General features: G+C 36.2%; 1 protein-coding gene and 2 long non-coding RNA genes across 4 annotated transcripts; 2 read left to right on the forward strand and 1 right to left on the reverse strand.

Moving 5' to 3' along the window:
• Positions 1 to 2,158: 2,158 nt before the first annotated feature.
• On the forward strand, positions 2,159 to 12,005 carry LOC18436903 (putative L-ascorbate peroxidase 6, chloroplastic/mitochondrial). 2 transcript variants are annotated; one of them, XM_011626072.3, is made up of 12 exons: positions 2,159 to 2,340; positions 2,729 to 2,881; positions 4,815 to 4,935; positions 5,035 to 5,135; positions 5,260 to 5,347; positions 7,560 to 7,627; positions 7,720 to 7,806; positions 10,804 to 10,878; positions 10,959 to 11,036; positions 11,133 to 11,237; positions 11,354 to 11,434; positions 11,575 to 12,005. In XM_011626072.3, the coding sequence occupies exons 1-12, from the start codon at positions 2,185 to 2,187 to the stop codon at positions 11,578 to 11,580; spliced, it is 1,119 nt and encodes a 372-aa protein (XP_011624374.1). In that variant the 5' UTR covers positions 2,159 to 2,184; the 3' UTR covers positions 11,581 to 12,005. The 2 variants fall into 2 exon arrangements, with proteins under 2 accessions (XP_011624374.1, XP_006847188.1); XM_006847125.4 differs by having other exon boundaries at positions 11,742 to 12,005.
• Positions 12,006 to 12,775: 770 nt separating this feature from the next.
• On the forward strand, positions 12,776 to 13,133 carry LOC148779905 (uncharacterized). The gene is made up of 2 exons (XR_016044069.1): positions 12,776 to 12,862; positions 12,971 to 13,133. It is a non-coding gene; the product is annotated as an uncharacterized LOC148779905 (long non-coding RNA).
• A 372-nt stretch (positions 13,134 to 13,505) lies between these two features.
• Positions 13,506 to 16,935, reverse strand: LOC148779906 (uncharacterized). The gene is made up of 2 exons (XR_016044068.1): positions 15,059 to 16,935; positions 13,506 to 13,891 (listed from the first exon to the last, which is right to left on the reverse strand). It is a non-coding gene; the product is annotated as an uncharacterized LOC148779906 (long non-coding RNA).
• Between the last annotated feature and the right edge of the window lie 2,088 nt (positions 16,936 to 19,023).

The raw sequence follows: 19,023 nt of genomic DNA on the forward strand, positions 1-19,023 counted from the left end.
GATAAGGTCAAACTATATCTTTTAAAAGCTCTTAAATAAATTTTTAATAATTTAACTTTGAGTTGAATTTTGTGGAATTCAGTTTCTCCGTTCACAAGTTTTTTGTGTCTTTCGCCCACTCTTTTCTCTTTTTGTGTCTTTCGTCCACTCTTTTCCCTCTCAAATGAGACCCTGCCTCTCTCTGGCCATGGCAGAGGCCTATGAGCACTGGATGGAAGAATGCTTGTGTATGTCTGTTTCTCATGGGCCATAGAAGACAAATTAATTCGGTTCAAGAGCCTATAAGCCAAATAATCCACCATTGATAGGCTCCAAAAAAGATTGATAGGCTCCAAAAAAGGAAAATATAGAATGAGACTATTTATATTTAGTACGAAGTGGTCACATTAATCTTGACCAATGGATGTGAAATTGGGTGGCTGTAATTATTCTATTGACCAAAATCAAACTTCAAAAAAAAAAAAATTGAACTTTGTGACACTTCTAAGTTATCAAAATTCATAGGACATTGTTGTAAGTAAGTGAGACTGCTTATCAAAGGTAAACAGTCTCATTGCATAGGTGCGATTTGCAAAGAACCGAGGCTCTAAGCAATCAAAGTAAAACATACCTTCAAATAGTGTCGAAAAATGTGGTTTCAATATGAGAAATCTTTGTGATAGCCTTAAAATATATTTTTATTTTTAATTATAAAATTCAAAATTTCAAAAATAGTATAGATCGAGCATATCTATGAAAAATTGAAAATCTTGAAAATTGACGGTCCAAAAATACGTTACAAAATGCACTATTTCCAAAAGTTGAAATCTAGTTTTTTCTCATATTCATGCATCTAGATGTCAAGATGATCAATTTGAGGATATTTGGCCATCAAATCAATATATTCTAGGGTGTGTTTGTTTTTCTAAAAGACCCGGTTTCTATGTAGCCAAGCCCGCATATGTAGAAATGCGGGCTTATAAATAAATCTATTTTTGAAATGGATTTTTAGACTTAATTTTTAAGGACACGTAATTTCTAACATGGAGGTCATTAATATTAAAAAATAAGTAACTTTTAAAAGCTAAAAATAATAGTTCTAGTAAGAAAACATTTGGATCGTTAGTTTCTATTGTTTTTAGATGGGCCACCTACTTGCATCCATATTTAAGATGGATACTTTACACTTTTTGGATTGTATATGTAGTCATGCAGTCCAGCCCTCATGAAACAATTTTCCTTTTCTAAAATACTTCTTTTGGAAGTTGAATGTTTTTAAATCTTTTGGAAAGTTGAATGTTTTGTTTTGAAATATTTAAATAAGTTTTGGATACTGTGTTTGATAATCTGTTGAAATGTTAATAAAGTTTTGGGTACTGTATTTGATAGCATATATATATAAATATTAACAATATAAATATAAATATATATAACATAATATAATATATAATAGAGTAATGATCCTATCATACCCTCTCACACCTATGTGTGTAGAATCTTAAATGATCATTATTAAATTTGGCACAGATCTCTAGAAAAATTATCACATGGATGTAAGACTTGACTTTTTTAAAGATCTTTGTCAAATTTAATGGTGATCTTTTGAGGTCTTACACACATGGGTGTGGGAGGGACTCATTGAATCATTATTCTATATAATATATTATAATATTATATTATATTATATTAATAATATTTATATTATATATTTATGTTATACATAGTGAATAGTGATCAACGAAAACATTACGAAAGATTAAATTATTATCTTATTAGAAACTTAATTTTTTATGTTTCAATAAAACAATCAGAACTTTTATTGGAAGATTACTTTCTTAACATTTGGATGAAATCGTGTGTCAAAAAGATTTTTTTTAAAAAAAAATCTTAGAAAAACAAACACATCCCTACTTAAGTTTAGTGGTGGCTCTAATTTCGATTGTTTAGAGCCTCGGCTCTACAGAAATGTTTTCCTAAAGAAAAAGGGCAAATTTATTGGAGCCCAAACATCGGACAGGAGCGGGGCACGACCAACGTGGCTTCCGGTGGCACGTGGCAAAAATCCATTGGTGAAAGTATAGCCATAGTGGAAGTAAGGGGTGTACATGAAGCCGAGAAAGAGAGCCGCCTTCACTTTGTTTGAGCAACAAAACCAGTGGGTCGGTGGTTCTCTTTCTCTAACCTCAGTTTAGAAAGAGAGAAGAAATGGCGGAGAGACTGTCCCTCACCTTCTTCGCATCTCGTCTCCTCCCAACGGGGAAAGCTCTTCTCCCCCATTTTCAGCTTAAACAACCACACCAGCTCCCCCTCAATTCTCTCTCCTCTTTCTCCACAATCTCTCGCCGCCGCCCTGTTTCCCTGGTATTCTATCTCTCTCTGTATTTCAGTCTCTTCTTTCATTTATACCTGTAATTTTTTATTGATTATTCTCCTTGTCTTTTTCCCCCTCTTGTCTCTCTCTATGCTTTTTCAGTCGCTTTCTTTCAGTTACAGCTGCAACTTGTCAATGATTCTCTCTCTGTGTTTTTTTTGTCTGTTTCGTTCAGTTGTAGCTGTAACTTGTCATTGATCTCCTCCTCTGCATTTTCAGTCTTTTAATTTCAGTTATGGCTGTAATCTCTTCTCTCAAATTCGAGAGTACTTCCTATGTTTCGATTGCTTTTGTTGTGACTGTTTTCTCTCTCTCGTCCCTATCTATCGATTTTGAGGGTAATTTTTTGTTGTATTGTTGGCTTTTCTGCTTCTTCAGTCTCAGAGTCTTCAGAGGAAGGGAAGTATTGTGCGATCCTATGCAGGATCACCTGTTTCTGTTACATCCTTTGCCTCAGACCCTGATCAGTTGAAGAAGGCCAGGGAAGATATTCGACAACTTCTCAAGACCACTTTCTGTCATCCTATCATGGTATGTGCCTTCTGGCATTCAATTTTTTTTTTTTTTTTTTTTTTTAAATTGTGCCTTCTGGTATTCATCGACCATTTAAATTTTTTTTATTGGATATTTAGCTTGATGTCTGCTATGAATTTTGTTCGTAATTCTTAAGGGGTAGGCTACGAAACTTAATAGGATTTATCTTGTGATGGATGCCCTCAATTGACTGAGATTCTGTTGTTATTATGCTGTAAAGAGAGTTTCCTTAGTTTCTGCTTAGTTGTCACACGACAGGAGAAATTTTTCCTAAGGTGGCTCTTCTAAAGCAACGCTTGGCCCCAAAAACTATATGAATGTGGATGCATCTCTACACTAGATGGCTATATGACCTTTGCTGGAAGCTATAGGCCTGCAGGAACGAGAAAACATCTAGACCTGGTCTTATCTTGCAGTTTTTCCATCTATAACAAGAATTCAGTTGTAAACCTTGTAGCCAAATCGGAAATGGTGCCATCTTGTATATTTGAAAATTTGTATATCTTAACTTATAACTAACCTGAATGACCTGAATGAGAGGACCACCAACTGTTTCGTTAGGAAGACAATAGGAGCACAAGACTCAGGAAAGTCATCTGACAAGTGAACCTCTCCTTCTCAAAACATCAACCAATAGTGAGCCTACTGCTTGACAAATTGCTATTTTCAGTTTCCAGAATTGCAGCTACATCTAGACTTGTGTCGCCTTTGCCATTATTCAGATACTCGTACAAATTAATCTAGTTATATGTGTTGGTTCGAATATCTATCGAGGCATAGAGCTGTGATCTCCACTGTGCATTATCCTTTAATAGCTAATACTGGATGTGTTACTGGTCAAATACATAACTGTGACAACTGCTGGTGCCCATTATTGTGCCCGAAGCCTTATAGACTATAGAAAACCAGAATATATCTTTAAGATATGCTTTTGATGTTCTTCCTCTGTTTTATTCAATATGTTCGATCACACACTGCCTTCACTGAATTGTGTTTGTTAAAACTAAGCTGAATTGCCTACTATATCAGGTATATTTAGCAAATTGTTTGCTTGCAAATTTGGGGATGCTTGATGTTTACCTTGCATGTGGATCCATGGACAGTGTTCCATTACAAATCTCAAGCTGTAAAGCAATGAATTTTCAAAAATGGGTGTGGTTTGTATAAGGCTGAGGCCTCAAATAGTATCGAAAGATATTGTTTCAGTACTGAAACCTTTGTGATCGTCTGAAAAATTTTAATCTCTAATTATAAAATTTAAAGATTTAAAAATAATGTAGATTGAGCAAATCTATGAACACTTGAAAATTTTGAAAATGGACTGTCTAAAAATGCATTACAAAATGTACTATTTTTGAGACTTGAAATCCCTTTTTTCTCATGTCCATACATCTTGAGGTTGAGATGATCGATTTGAGGATTTTTGGGCATCGAAACAACCTATTCTAGTGAACTTCTGATTGTCTAGAGCCTCACCCTTATATAAACTTTTTTCATCAATAAATAATCAAGAAAAGAAGGGCAATGGATAATTATGTATAGCAGCAATGACATTATTGAATTACGATATTTTCCAGTAACTGATATGCATTTATCATATGTGATTCTTGTTACACAGTTTATTATGATCTTAAATGTTTACTTCTTTCCTAAAGATACATATTACCACTTTCAAGCTACAATATTCATGTACAACTTGTAATCTGGTTTGTTATTGATAATTGACTAAGGGCATTTATGTATCACGATTACAAAACCTTTTGTGCTGTAATCTATTTGTAGAGTATGTGTGGAAGTCTTGTTGCCTTATACTAAATGAAAGCATAGTTTAAATTTTAAAAGACACATGCGATAAGGATTAGAAGCGTGGGTAAAGACTCATGCAACTTAGTGAATCCTTCATTTGTTTAACATGTGTTGCTTACTGTAGGTTCGGTTGGGTTGGCATGATGCTGGCACCTATAACAAAAATATTGAGGAATGGCCACAAAGAGGCGGGGCCAATGGAAGCCTGCGTTTTGAGATAGAATTAAAGCATGCAGCAAATGCTGGTATTTGATGAGAATTTTTATGCAATGTGATTTTTCCAACAATATGCTTCTCAATTATGTTCTATTCAAAATTATCAAAAAATATATGTGCTATTTCAGGTCTTGTCAATGCATTAAAGCTTCTTCAACCTATCAAGGAGAAGTATTCTGGTGTTACCTATGCAGATTTGTTTCAGTTGGCTAGTGCGACAGCTATAGAGGTCTCTGGTTGTTCAAATTCATGAACATTTTGCCTTGATATTTTTTTTGTTTTCTTGGAATTTTTGTTGTGAAGTTCTTCTTGGGAATTCACAATTTTCTGAGTTGAATGTTTCAAACCTTCAGGAGGCAGGTGGCCCAAAAATACCCATGAAGTATGGAAGAGTAGATGCTAATGGGCCTGATCAGTGTCCTGAAGAGGGGAGGCTTCCAGGTATGCGAGACTGATTGTTTGCTCATATAAACTTTTTATGTGTCATTACTCATGACTTAGTTGCAACAAGTCCTTATGAGGATAACCGCAGGATGCCTTCACCAGATGTCTTTAGCATTAAATGATAATCTGCTCAAAATTGCGCCTTTTACAATTTAAGACTAATATGGGTAGTTTTTAAATTTATCCTCGAACATATTCATCTTAATAGTCAACATATCATGTACGATCACTATAGGCATTGGCATGTGAAGGATTATCACCATTTGGTGAAGTATGTGGTATCAACCAGTGTACCTATGCCTGATCCCATAATTGTTGCCTGTGGGAAAGTAAATTATCTCTATTATGAATCCTTTATACCTATGCTAACCTTAAAAGGTACTGGATGGTTGCATTGTGCTCAGTTCATAGGTATCTAATCCATACATACTGTCTGGTGCACAATAGGAAAGGGCCAAGTTGCATGACTTTCCTGGAAGAAGAAAATGGAGGAAAATATTTATGGTTTCTTCTTTTACAACAAAATAAGTGATCCACTTTCTTTATTATAAGTGTTCACACTTCACAGTTTTCTCGTTTTTAGTCTTATCAAATTTCAATCATACAGAATAGTTTAATCTCTCAAATTTCAATCATGCAGTGTGGTTTAATATCTCAAATTTCAACCTCGCAGCGTAGTTTTCATAGTCATATTTTTAATCAACTATAACTATGTGATTTCTTTTCCTTTCCTCTCTTATATGGCTAAGAGATATGGTACTGATGTATGTTTTGTCTCATTTGAGCTCTAGATGAAGTGTTATTTTCTCCTGTCCAATTGTCTCTTTCAGAATTTTCCATGTCAACTCCCCATGTCAACTTTTCCCTATGATAAACTCCTATAACTGAGTTTGGTATAACTTGAAAAATTCAAAATTGCTGTCACTTAAAATTTATGATAAGCATATTTATGCTGATTTAGTCCATATTAATGTGAGAGCAAGTTCCTTCCTTGAACATTAACTGTAGCCAGTGTTCGAGATGAAGTAAACCACAGAGTTGTGTGTAAATTATCCTCAATGGAGAGCAAAGGAACAAAAATTGTTTGAAGTCGACATAATACATTGAATGATTAAGCTTCTAAAAATCCAACAGTAAGAACTGTAGCTCTATATCCCTCAAAATTAGACTATAGTTGCTATTTTGGGTACATATGTGCACATACTACATATGCATTCAGTATGTATTGGTTGCATGCATATTTTGTCCAGATGAATAGCAGTGGCTAGATGTTGGCAACTCCAATTATGGTACATGGTATGGCCATCTTTAACACTAGGCCAAAGTTCATTCTCATCACCCCATTTTCTGTGATTGTAGCATCATGTAATCAGTCAGGCCTTACACATCTTGTCACTTCCATGTAATCACCACCTTACATTGCTGATCCATTTTTAAATTGATGATCTCTTTGCGTAGGGGAGGGGCACCACATCATAAGTTTTGTAGTTACAGGACTCAGAATTCTTAACATATTTTTTTCTTTGAGTGGGAATTTCTTCAGCAACTGAATTGTAAGTTCATGAAAATCAAAACTGCAGGATGAGAAGAAATGAATCAATGATACAGAGAAACTGGGAGCTTAGTTAACAGAAAAACTGAAGAGTTATAAGACTGGGTGTTGGAGTGTTGAAGGAGAACATTTTCAGTAGTATACTGTGGGATACTTAGGGAAACAGTGCCAAAATTCATCATTCTTGCAACTCAACCACAGAAGATTTTCACTCTCTCTTTTGTGATTAACTCTCGGATTGCAACTTGTTGAGTATGTGCCCCTCAGATGGAGCCCCATCTTGTCAAAACTAGTTACAGGTGCATGGGCCTGCTATAAGTCTATGCAAAAAAGTGGCCTTGATAGTGAATTCTAGCAACGTAGAATAGAAGCTGATGATATCCTAAGTTCCTAACTAGATATCCTCAATGTTGCCTTTTTTCATAGTTTTTCAATCTATTGGAATTCTCATGTGTCTTGCCATATTGTATGCATTTTATAATATGCTTGTCAGCTGCGATGAAGTCTCTCACTAAATTTAATGATCTCTGAGAAGCAAACCAGATTTCGCTGTTCCCATAAAATAAATGAGATGGAGAATATTGTGTTCTATATCCGAGATGGATGCTTCAATAATTTTATTTTAATTTTTTTTTATTTTCTATTGACCATTTCCAGATGCTGGGCCTCCATCACCTGCTGATCATCTCCGTGATGTCTTTTACCGGATGGGCCTCAATGACAAGGTGCTTTCCTTGTTTACACATTTTAAAATTTATACCTAATAATTAAGTTATCTCTGTGATTCATTATAAACTGCATCTTATATGGCTTCCAGGATATAGTTGCACTATCTGGTGCCCACACCTTGGGAAGGTCTAGACCAGAACGTAGTGGTTGGGGCAAGCCAGAAACAAAGTACACTGTAAGTGGATCCTTGCTGTTTCTCATGTGAAACTCTTATGTTCATAACTAAGCATCTTCTTGCTTGAAAGTAGCTTTTAAATATAATGGGTCAAGTTAATGTCTTGAAACATTTAGAACCATGTTTCATTTGGAAGATTTTAGTTAGTGGACACAATTCTTCTGCTTTGAGGCATTCCAGATAGGAAGATGGTCTCTCCCCAGATTTTCAAAACATTTAGCTAAAATAATGTGCATGACATTATCCTTGGCCAGGGGTTTGGGTTGCATCATACGAAGTAGTTATGAAAGGATGATGTAAGGATTTTCTCTGCCAGGGAGGGAAAAAAAAAAAAAAAACAGCGAAAGGATATTTTAGTATACTGTGACCTCTGAACTGTTACTGGGTTTGAGATTCACTTATCCCTATGCTAGTTCATCAACCACCAAACTGTGTTCTCTGTATTATTCAAGTATGATAAATGTTGGTTGCAATTCTTTCCATGTTGGATCTAGCATTCTCAATTGGAACTCTTTACTTCCATGGTGGATTAACTTTGTCTTTTAACTTTTGCACTAAGAGATGAATCCTTGTCATTCTATAGGTAGTGACACTTTAGCTCCATTGAAAGTTTTACCCTTCAACCAATGCATGTATTTCAGCTCCATTATTAGTTTTTCCCTAGGCTTGAACTCTATGCCCAGGTAAGTTGTCCATGGTCATCATGTCGCAAGTTTTTTTTTTGAAACTAATCATGTTGCAAGTTTGGATCTCCAACTGCATGCCACTTTGAAATCACCTATATTAGGTACAGTTTTAGAGGAGATTTTCTCTGGGTTAGTTTATACTTGGTATCTATGACATCTTTCCAGCCAAAAAGTAGGGACCATGGAGAATATGGACCCGGGAATTTCTATCGATTTTTCTTCCTATTAACCAATGATACCCTGGCATTATCAGCATGAAGACCTTTTTACCAAATCCAACAGCTATAGCCTGTAGAGTTCCACAGAATGCTAGAGATAAGGCATTTGAGCAGTACAGGACTACACCATTCGTCTTGTTGTAAGCAACGGATAGAACTAGATGCGAAGGCAGCAACAAATGTGTGAGCAGTCTAGCAAGGGGTCCTATTCTAGCAAATCACATGGTTCTGGGATTTAGTTAAGTGCAGCAGGTTCTTTATGGTATGAAAAAGGTTCCATTTACTTATCACTAGGAGTTCGCCGTTTGTCGAATGTTCCCATACCATGTAATCTTCAAACATTTTATGTGGAAGAAGATCACCTCGGCCGTGTTCCAAGGTTATATTGGTCCTCCTGAGGTGGGGTTGGCAAGTTCCACGACTGTGGTTTTCCATTATTGAATGCAGCAACTTTACAATACAGCTAACTCCAACTTCCCTGCGTATATGGGCTCCATGGGAATCCCATACTCAGTAACCAAGAATCTGCCCAAAAGCTTTCAGTATCCATCCTTAATTAGCATTTCCATTTAGCAGATTTTACCCTTCTATGTACCACACTAAGAATGAGAGAATTATTACTTGAATTATCGATTATATAACAAAGGAAAAGTCTTCCCAACACCTATAGTCGAAAATGAACAGTGATTTCACCTACCCTCATCACCGTCTAAAGTTCATCGTATAGTCACGATTGTCCAGTAGTGTTTTATTTTTCATTTTTTTTCTACAAATCGAAATGATCTGAAATTTGGAACGTGTGTACATCTTAGTGAGGCACGCCTAATAAAAATATAAAAATAATAATTCGTGAAAAAATATTGACCAAAATACCCCCGATACTTTTCGGGGGTATTTTGGTCGATTGTTTTCATGTAAAATATTTTTTTGATATTTTTCGTAGATTCGCATAATATGATGAATACACGCTAAAAATTTCAGGTCATTACGATTTGTAGAAACAAAATGAAAAATGAAACACTACCGGACAATCATGACCGTGCGATGAACTTTGGACTGTGATGAGGGTAGGCGAAATCACTGTTCATTTTCTCCTATAGGCGTTTTCTAGTATCTTCCTATAACAAATATATGCTGAGATGTATATTGTCTTTTAAAATCAGTGAACTGTTTTTTGCACCTTTTTGAGCAATGGTTCCTCGAAGTTTGTAGCTAGGGCTCCTTCCAATGACTGTATAGCATTTTTGTTATAGCTTACCTTTTTGTATAGAATCTCTAAGGGGTTCTTGTAAGCTTTGGGCTGACTATTATTTGTACTCTGTATACTTCTCTTCTTCAACAAATATAACACCTGGCTGTAATGTCAAGGCTAGCAAGTCGTTAATCTAAAAGCCCAGGCTCCCAGATTGGTAGCCTGTCTTTTGAAATCCGCAAAGTATTTGAAGAGAGCACATGGATTTGGTGTCTATACTTGAGAAGCACATATCCAAGAATGTATGGTATATCTCTGTTTTTTACAAAATAGAGAAGGTTAACCACGTGCTCATTTTGGCTTCTCCTTTGCGGACAGAATTTCAATGCCCGCATGCTTATCTATGTTCTCTTCAACTTTTGAAGACAGATTTAGGATACCACTCATGTTGTTAGCATAATACCCATGTTAGCATAAGTTGAGAAGTAACCAATGCTGTGTTCAATAATGTGAAGTATGAATCTGTGTTCAATAATGTGAAGTATGAATCTAGACACAAGCATATAAGATGGATATTGAGAAATTACCCCAAAAGAATGAACAAATTGACTTATATAGTTGTGGACTTACGATTTATGAATATGCAATGCATTTTGATATTTTCTGCTATTTTCAATTCTCTTCGTGATGACCTCTTCTCAAATGGACATATATAGCTGTGGACTTACAATTTGTGAATGTGCAATGCATATTGATATTTTCTGCCATTTTAAATTCTCTTTGTGATGACCTCTTCTTTCCTTTTGCCTGGAAGAACGTCCAGATGAGGGTTCATTAGAAAGAAAAAAGTATTTTCCTCTGCGTGTTGACATACGGTGCTTCATTCTCTTTGCTTTAACAGAAAGATGGCCCTGGAGCACCAGGAGGACAGTCATGGACTGTGCAATGGTTGAAGTTTGACAACTCCTACTTCAAAGTAAGTAACACCAGCTCTAATGATGCAAATTTTCTTTATGAATCGGTTTATAATCTTTTGCATCACTGTGGTCATTTCAGGATATCAAGGAGAAGAGAGACGAAGATCTGTTAGTTTTGCCTACTGATGCTGTTCTATTCGAAGACCCATCTTTCAAGGTTAGAAATGACTGTGTACATTTTATTCTTAAGGATAGTATATCAAGTCATCCAAAAGGTGAAGTCTGAACAGAGGTTCTCAATAATAACCTGCAGGAATATGCGGAGAAATATGCATCAGACCAGGATGCTTTTTTCAAGGATTATGCTGAAGCTCATGCAAAACTTAGCAATCTGGGTGCAAAATTTGATCCTCCTGAGGTAAGTCCCTTTAATCCTCCTCCTTTTTCCTGTCTCTTTAGAAAGTAAGCCTCCTCTCTTTCTATTCAAACGCCTTAAAATGTAGGGTATCCCTCTGACATGCTCTTCCAATGCAGGGTTTCTCGGTAGATGAAGAGCCACCTGCTACAACTGAGAAATTTGTTGCAGCAAGCTACTCAACTGAAGGAAGCAAGAAGGTACATAAGCATCCAATCCCCCATTAGATATTTCTTGCAATTAGTGAGACTACCGTTTCTGTGCGTGTGAGTGAGCCTTAATACTAGATTTTCTGTGTGTATGTGTGTATAATTGGTCATTCTACTTTCATGGTTTGCAGGCTTAATCATAGAAACAAGCACCATATTTTCTTCTGCTGTGTTTTTTAGTAACACAAGATGTGATGTGAAGCTCCTTTTCCAACACTACAAAAGCCAATGATATTAAGAACAAAGAAAACAAAAAAGGGATAAACAAAATGTGACTCCTAATAATATTTGACTGCAGAGAGAGTTGTCAGACGCTATGAAGCAGAAGATCCGAGCAGAATATGAAGCTATTGGGGGCAGCCCAGATAAGCCTCTCAAGTCAAATTATTTCCTTAATATTATGATTTTGGTTGCTGCTTTAGCATTTTTGACATCTCTGCTTGGGAGCTGAGTTGTATTTGTACTCTTCCATTGATGGCTTGATCTGCAGTTGATGCTCTGAGAGCTGAAGGACTCTCTGACAAGAGTGCTCTTGATCATCAACCTGCTAGTATATAGACCACCGCTCTCTCTCTCTCTCTCTCTCTCTCTCTCTCTCTCTCTCTCTCTCTCTCTCTCCCCAATAATTTTGCTTCTTGGTCTCTTGGGAAATCAATATAGTAGTCTCATACACAAACATGCTCCTAAAAATCTAAGCGGTCATTGAAATGGGAAAGACAAAGGAATGATAAGTTGATCAAGTGAGAGGAAAAAGGATAATACTGTGCAGCCTTGATCATGTAGCTCTAAGAAAAAGAGGGGTTGCTGATACACTGCATTATCTTTTTTCTTTCTCATATGATCGATCTTTTGTGAATGAATATGATCTTCAAGAGTGTCTAATACTGATAGATTAATGAAGCTGTCATACACGAATGCACGCGTGCATACACACACGCACAGAGAGAGAGAGAGAGAGAAAGAGATTGCAAGCACTTTGTCTTCACTGGAAGGATATTTTGGACTGACCATTGAGAAGTTAAGTACATGTTTTCCTTGCATGTGTAATGGAAAATATAATGATGAGCATGCTATAACTTACACATTTCAGCATCGACTAGCCATTTTCAAGACACTGCCAATTGAGACAAATCATAGATTCTGGTGAATGCTCGAATATGAATGGATGATGAATGACCCACCCAGTTGTGTGTGGTATTCATGCCCTGTGAGGCTGATGAATGAATTGGGGAATTTGTAAAGGGCGCTTTCAGATTTGGTAATTGGTCATGCTGCTTCCCTTCTTTCATTCCAGTTTCTCAATAGAAAATCTTATTGTTGATGTTAGATCACAAGAAGAGTCGACATATATACGTTAAACATTCTGAAGCACATTTAACAGGAATCAAGAATCGGTTGGAAATGACCCACCCTGACTCGGTATGAAAAGGCATTAGTGGAGTTTCCGTGATATATCTGTTAGATTTCTGTAAGAGCAGCTGAATATTAAGTGGAAAATCTATCATAACAAAACATGTCTTTTTATAGTTTCAGTTGGAAGGACGATACAGACTGGAATAATACTGCTTCGTATAGTCCTAGTTGAGAGAACAAGTTTTATGATTACTTTATGTACAAAATAAGGTAATACAGATGTCTTCACATTCATGGCCACTGTTATTGTTCTTCAAAGTGATGGTAATTTTAGATGTATCTCCTGTCTGATTAATGGGTGGGTTACTTGAAGGTGTGAAGCATGGACTCAACTTCTATGGCCCCTTATCCTACACACGAGCCTAGACACCGGATCGTGAGATTTAAGGGCCCAAGAGCAAGTAAAATGCCTTTTGAAAGGATTCCTTGGTTGCTGATACCAAGCAAACTTTTCGACAGGCTAATGCCACGAAAAGCATTAGGGATTGATTATTTTGTCACCATTAATGCACCATCAAGAATGTGAATTTCAATTAGGCAGTTTAAAAAGAAGCTTAGAAGGCTGATGAGGGACTCAAAATTACTATTCACTGCAGAGGTTAGTTTTTAATCGCAGGCGCGCATACGAAACTCGAAATGGTCTCTCATGAGCACAAGAATGCTTATTTCAATTTCATGATATCAATCAAAACACCGCAGATAAATTGAAAGAAAAGTATAGACAGTGGAGACCAATAACCTTTGGGTAAATGCCCATTATAAGTAACTACAATTAATCTTCAAGCATATAACCCTGGTCAGATGCAATGTATGAAACACAGGTTATCCAAGACATCTGGCTCTTGCACTATCTCACCCATAATTCATTGGACGCAAATTGGTCGATGCCCCTTGTCAACAATACACAAGTGGTATACCATGTACAAAATGAGCTCTCAAGATGGACGCTGGAGATGAACCATAATTCCTGGTGAATGTCCATTATTGGAACACCAACTTCATACACATCCATCTCACGAATTGATAGTAGGTGCCCTGACCGTATGGAATAAACCATGCATTAGACATCCATGCTATACTTTCCCTTTATCAAAAAGCAGTGATGAAGATACAAACAGCTATCGCCATGTAGAACTAAGCCTCCTAAAATGTAGATGCACATGCGATTTTCAATTCATTCTCACACTCAGCAGAAAATAATCACCAGAATACCCTGAAGGAAGTTGATTATTGTCTATCCTTCATTAGTTAGTTATCGACTTTTTGATGTCAAATTAGATGATGTACTAATTCTGGAACGACGAAATATTATATACTAATACTTTATAATGGAATAAAAAAAGAGAAAATTCAAGTAAGATTTCGAAAGTGCCGTATCATTCTAAATGATTAATGGCACTCGAGTTAGTCACGGTTAAATGATATCCTAAACATTTCACAAGCCCTTTATACATAAAGTACAAGAATTATTATGTTTGCCCACTATCCAGGTTAGCACGCTAGATCACAGCCACCAGATTCAAACTTTACATAATCCCCCAAATTCAAAACCAGTAAGGTGGACAGAGTTGCCAGTGTATTTTGTTATTAATTATGTATACATAACGGGGTGGTTTTGCCCACACAAAAGCAAGGCTCTCCTAAACATCGCAATTCAAGAGTAATTCATGGTCCGGAACAAGAAGCTTCTGCAAATTGGCAACATGAACATTTTACAACTTGGAGCTCGAGAGTTAAGAAAGAAAGGAAAGCACGGAAGGACTACGTCTGAGGTTCTCGGTTGTCTTTGTTACCCTGAACTTTATCATATGTTTGTAATCCTACATAGACCAAAAACTTCCTAATTTGGCAGATAAAAAGACATCCACGAGAAATAGAACAATTCCCCATTTGGAAGATAAAAGATATCCATAAGAACAAAGAACAAGGCAATTCAAGTCTTAGGAACAATATCAATGAACAGAGTTATTATGTACAAAACTCTTTTAAGTAATCATGATATAACAAACAGAAAAGAGAATGAAGTTTTAAATTTTTAACAAAGAACAAGGCAATTCAAGACTTCAATATGTACAACAGTCTCATATAATGACAAACTCCTATCTCTCTCCCCTCTCCCCTTCATCTATCTGTGTGTAAGCCATGCTCTTTCTCCATCTCTCTCTCTCTCTCTCTCTCTCTCTCTCTCTCTCTTTTCCCTACCTCACCCCTGTTGAAACACTGAATCGATGCTGCTGAGGACTGCTGCGCCTCAAATCTATCCGACTCCCCTCTGCTGTCTCTCATGGCGAACATCTCTGCTGTGCTGAACTATTGCTGCTAAGGATCGATGCCACTCAAGATCAGGTGACAATGCACATCAAACTCACAGCCTACGGAATCCAAACATCCATTATGGATGCCACACTTTACCGACCATCAGCCCATAGCTCGCTGTTATTCGGAGACATTAAGTTCCAAGCAAGTCGATAGACCCTGCTCACCTTTGGTTGTATTTTGGTTTTTATGTCTTTTGCTTACCTTGTAAAAGATTTTATACTTAGTTTACTACTTCCTATTTCCCTCTGTCCACCATTTTGGCACTCTATATACTTCTTATCTTTTGTAGTCGGGGCACCCAGCTTGTGCGATGCTGTCCGTAGATTAATCTTTTTGTAATTACTTTACCATATATACAAAGTTAACAATTCTCAAAAGAAACAAAATCAATGAGGAATCTGATTCCAACAGAGTTATTATGTACAACACTCAAAAGTAATCGTGATATAACAAACAGAAAAGAGAAGGAAGTCTTTAATTTTTCCTTTACCTTCTTGTCCCCGAGTGCTTGTTTTTTTAAAAGGAGGGAAGATTTAACAAATTTAAATAATTATAAAGAAGACATTACATCTATCACCCAAGTTATTCAAAACTAATTTTAATTATCAAGTCAAAATCCCCTTCCTAATTTTTGAAATCACCCATCCTAAAACAAAACATACAACAAAAATAGATATATCATGACTCACCCTAAAAACAAAACATCACGATTTGAAAAGTACACAACAATCAAAAGATGAGCATTTATATGCAAAATAGAATGAAGCCAGAATCAAAGAGCAAACAATATGGAAAACTAAGATTGCTCACGGAAAAAGTAGAACACTAATTTCAGATCTAAAAGGCCATAGTCTTTCTTTATACTTCAGAAAGCTCATAAGCATATCAATCAATCCATATTAACATCCAAAATCCATATGATAATATTTATTTAATTTAAAAAGCAACAGTGCACTTTTAAATGGAAATTGCAATTTCCCAATCTATTTAGGCAAAGCAAAGACTATAGTACCTCACAGTGTACACAACCCAACATTCCACCATCAAATTTCCCAAACCTATATTTTACCCTGCCCTCTAAAAGAAACCTCTGTCAGACCCTAATTCTATTATGCAGAGCCCACTGTATGGGAATTAGGGTTTTTGGACAGTAAGATAGCTGAGAACCCTAATTCTATTATGCAGAGCCCACTGTATAGGAATTAGGGTTTTTGGGCAGTAATATAGCTGAGAAAATGGGGATATACTCATAGCTTTCCCCTAAGAGAGAGGGCACCGTTAGCAAGGAAGTTGCTGAGAATATTGGTGGCCTCTCCTTCCCCAGACTGGACCAAGGAAGAACCATTTTCATTACACCATTGTTTCCAATTGGGTACAAGCATCGTGAGTAGAGCCACAAACTCTCTCTTTGCTTGTTGCTTGGGCATGTCACCTAGCGTTTTCCAAGCTGCCTCCTTCCCTGAGAGATCGGGATCGTCATAAGTGGATTCATTCAGTTGCAGAGAAGGGTATGGGCCCTGTAGGACTTGGGCTTTGTAGGCGAAGAGGAGGGATTTGGGTTTTTTAGAGAGGAATTGGAGGGAGGCAGATGGGCCTTTGGCTACAAAATGAATTGCCTTTTGCCATTCTTCTTCTATGTCTGTAACTTCTATGCTCCTGCTCCTGCTTTCATGGCCACCAGCTGCCATTTTCTTTCTCTTTTTTTTTCTTTTCTCCCTAAATTTCTTAGCAAAAGGATAACAGCAAGAAGATAAAGCCTTAGCTCTTGCACCATGTGGCCAATATTTATCGGATTGTTATTTGTGAATTGTGATACCTCTTAGATATCCTTTTATTTTTTATTTTTCTTTAGGGAAAATCGCTAAAAACCTTCTAAAACATTTTTTTTTTTTTAGACACGCTATCCTCATCCTAAACTTAAATTTTATTTTAAAAAAAATTTATTTTTTATAATTAATACCCCTAACTCAAAGAGTTATATATATATATATATATATATATATATATATATATATATATATATATATATATATATATATATATATATATATATATATATATTTGACGAAAATATCCTCCTTTCATATGACAAATCATTTTCAAATCTCAATAAAAAAAACACTGGACCGCATTTGTACAACGTCGGACTACTCGCGTACTTCAAAACGCCAGAATGCTCTTACAAAATTCCGGACTGCCATATCAAAACACCGAACTACCCCTTCAAAATGTCAAACCACAACTTCAAAATGCCGGACTACTCGCGTAATTCAAAACTCCGGAGTGCCTCTACAAAAATTTCAAACTGCCATATCAAAACATTGAACTACCCCTTCAAAATGCCGGACCGCAACTTCAAAATGCTAGACCGTAACTTCCAAATGCTGGACGGCCTATTCCAACCAAAAAAAATTAATCGTCGAACCGCTCATTCCAGCAAAAAAAAAATAGCCTAACCGCTTGTTCAAAATAATTTGTTATATGAGGGAAAGGTATTTTCGTTCAAATGAATTTTTTGTGTAGGGGTATCAGCTAGAAAACATCATTTTGGGGGGGGGGGGGGGGGGGGGGGGGGGGGGGGGGGGGGGGGGGGGGGAAATGCTAGGAAAAGTTGGGTGGAATGTAAACAGGGTAAAAAGTCTATCTCATGGGGTTTTAGCAATTTTCCCTTTTTTTTTTTTTTTTTTTGTGAAAAAATAGGGACTATTAAAATGGACCATTTATCCTTTGTACTACAAGGTTACAATCATTCCCACTATATCTTTTGTACAATCATTCCCACTCATTAGACATGAAGTTAGATTGCTAACAGACAAACATGATTTTGACCTTTATGCATAAAAGATAAATGTTTTTCGGCAATAAATGGTCTCATTGTATATATTTTCATATGTGCATTAAGTAAGGTTATATTAGGGTATAGACCATTTACTTTTGTTATAAGGTGGTCATAATTATTTTTTATTATTGGATATGAAATTAAGTGACTGCATTTATTTCATTGACCAAACTCAAAGTTCAAAAAAAATTTTATCAACCTTTGTGGTACACCCAAGCCAAATTAGTAATTGTGACCTCTATGTACCAAAACTAAAATGGTATCATTGTACACAATCCCAATTTTTAAGATAATATTTTTGGACACTTGATTCTCTTACTCTAGCATATAGTACCTTTTCATCTCGGGATAGGGCTACTATCAAGCCGGATTTGGGCCGACCCCAGCCCGGGCCCAGAAAAGCTCGAAACCACTTTTGGCCTGGCCTGAACTAGACCAAAAGTCATGGTCGCAGGGCCTGAACCAGGCTGCGCCAGTCCCAAAAGTATCTTTTAGGCTGGACCTGAGCCAACCAAAATAAAAGCTTAGTTGGGTTTAATTAGAAGCTTCTTTTTCTTTTTTTTTTAATATATCTCTCTTCAAATTTTTCTTGTTCGTAGTAAGTAAAAAAAACTCTATAATAAATTAGAAAAGTTGTTTCATGCAGTGGAACTGCATTTCTACATTTGCGATCCGCGAGATATAAAATACCTATATTAAGATGGATGCAAATAGGTGGTCTATCTAAAAACACTTGAAAATGCCCACAAGTTTTCTTAATATAATTATTATTTTTAATTTTCAAAATTTATTTATTTATTCATATTCATGATCTCCATGTTAAATATTAAATGTCCTTAAAAATTAGTTCCAAAAATCTATCTCAAAATAAGATTTTTAAGAGGTGACTCACTCATAGAAACCATATTTAATAAATTATAGAAAAAGTATACAATAAGATCATTTACCTTTAGTACAAGGTGGTTACAACTAATATTGACTATTGGATGTAAAATTAAGTGGATGCATT

Source organism: Amborella trichopoda, chromosome 11 (genome assembly GCF_054954075.1).
Source record: "Amborella trichopoda isolate Santa Cruz 75 chromosome 11, AtrichopodaSantaCruz75HAP2 v2.0, whole genome shotgun sequence".
NCBI classification, from domain to species: domain Eukaryota; kingdom Viridiplantae; phylum Streptophyta; class Magnoliopsida; order Amborellales; family Amborellaceae; genus Amborella; species Amborella trichopoda.

Bases quoted from the DNA above. Each gene is read 5' to 3' on its own strand.
- LOC18436903 (XM_006847125.4), top strand. From the start codon at position 2,185: ATGGCGGAGAGACTGTCCCTCACCTTCTTCGCATCTCGTCTCCTCCCA. The intron at 5,136-5,259 runs GTCTCTGGTTGT...TCAAACCTTCAG, and splicing joins CTAGTGCGACAGCTATAGAG to GAGGCAGGTGGCCCAAAAAT. The intron at 11,037-11,132 runs GTTAGAAATGAC...AATAACCTGCAG, and splicing joins TCGAAGACCCATCTTTCAAG to GAATATGCGGAGAAATATGC.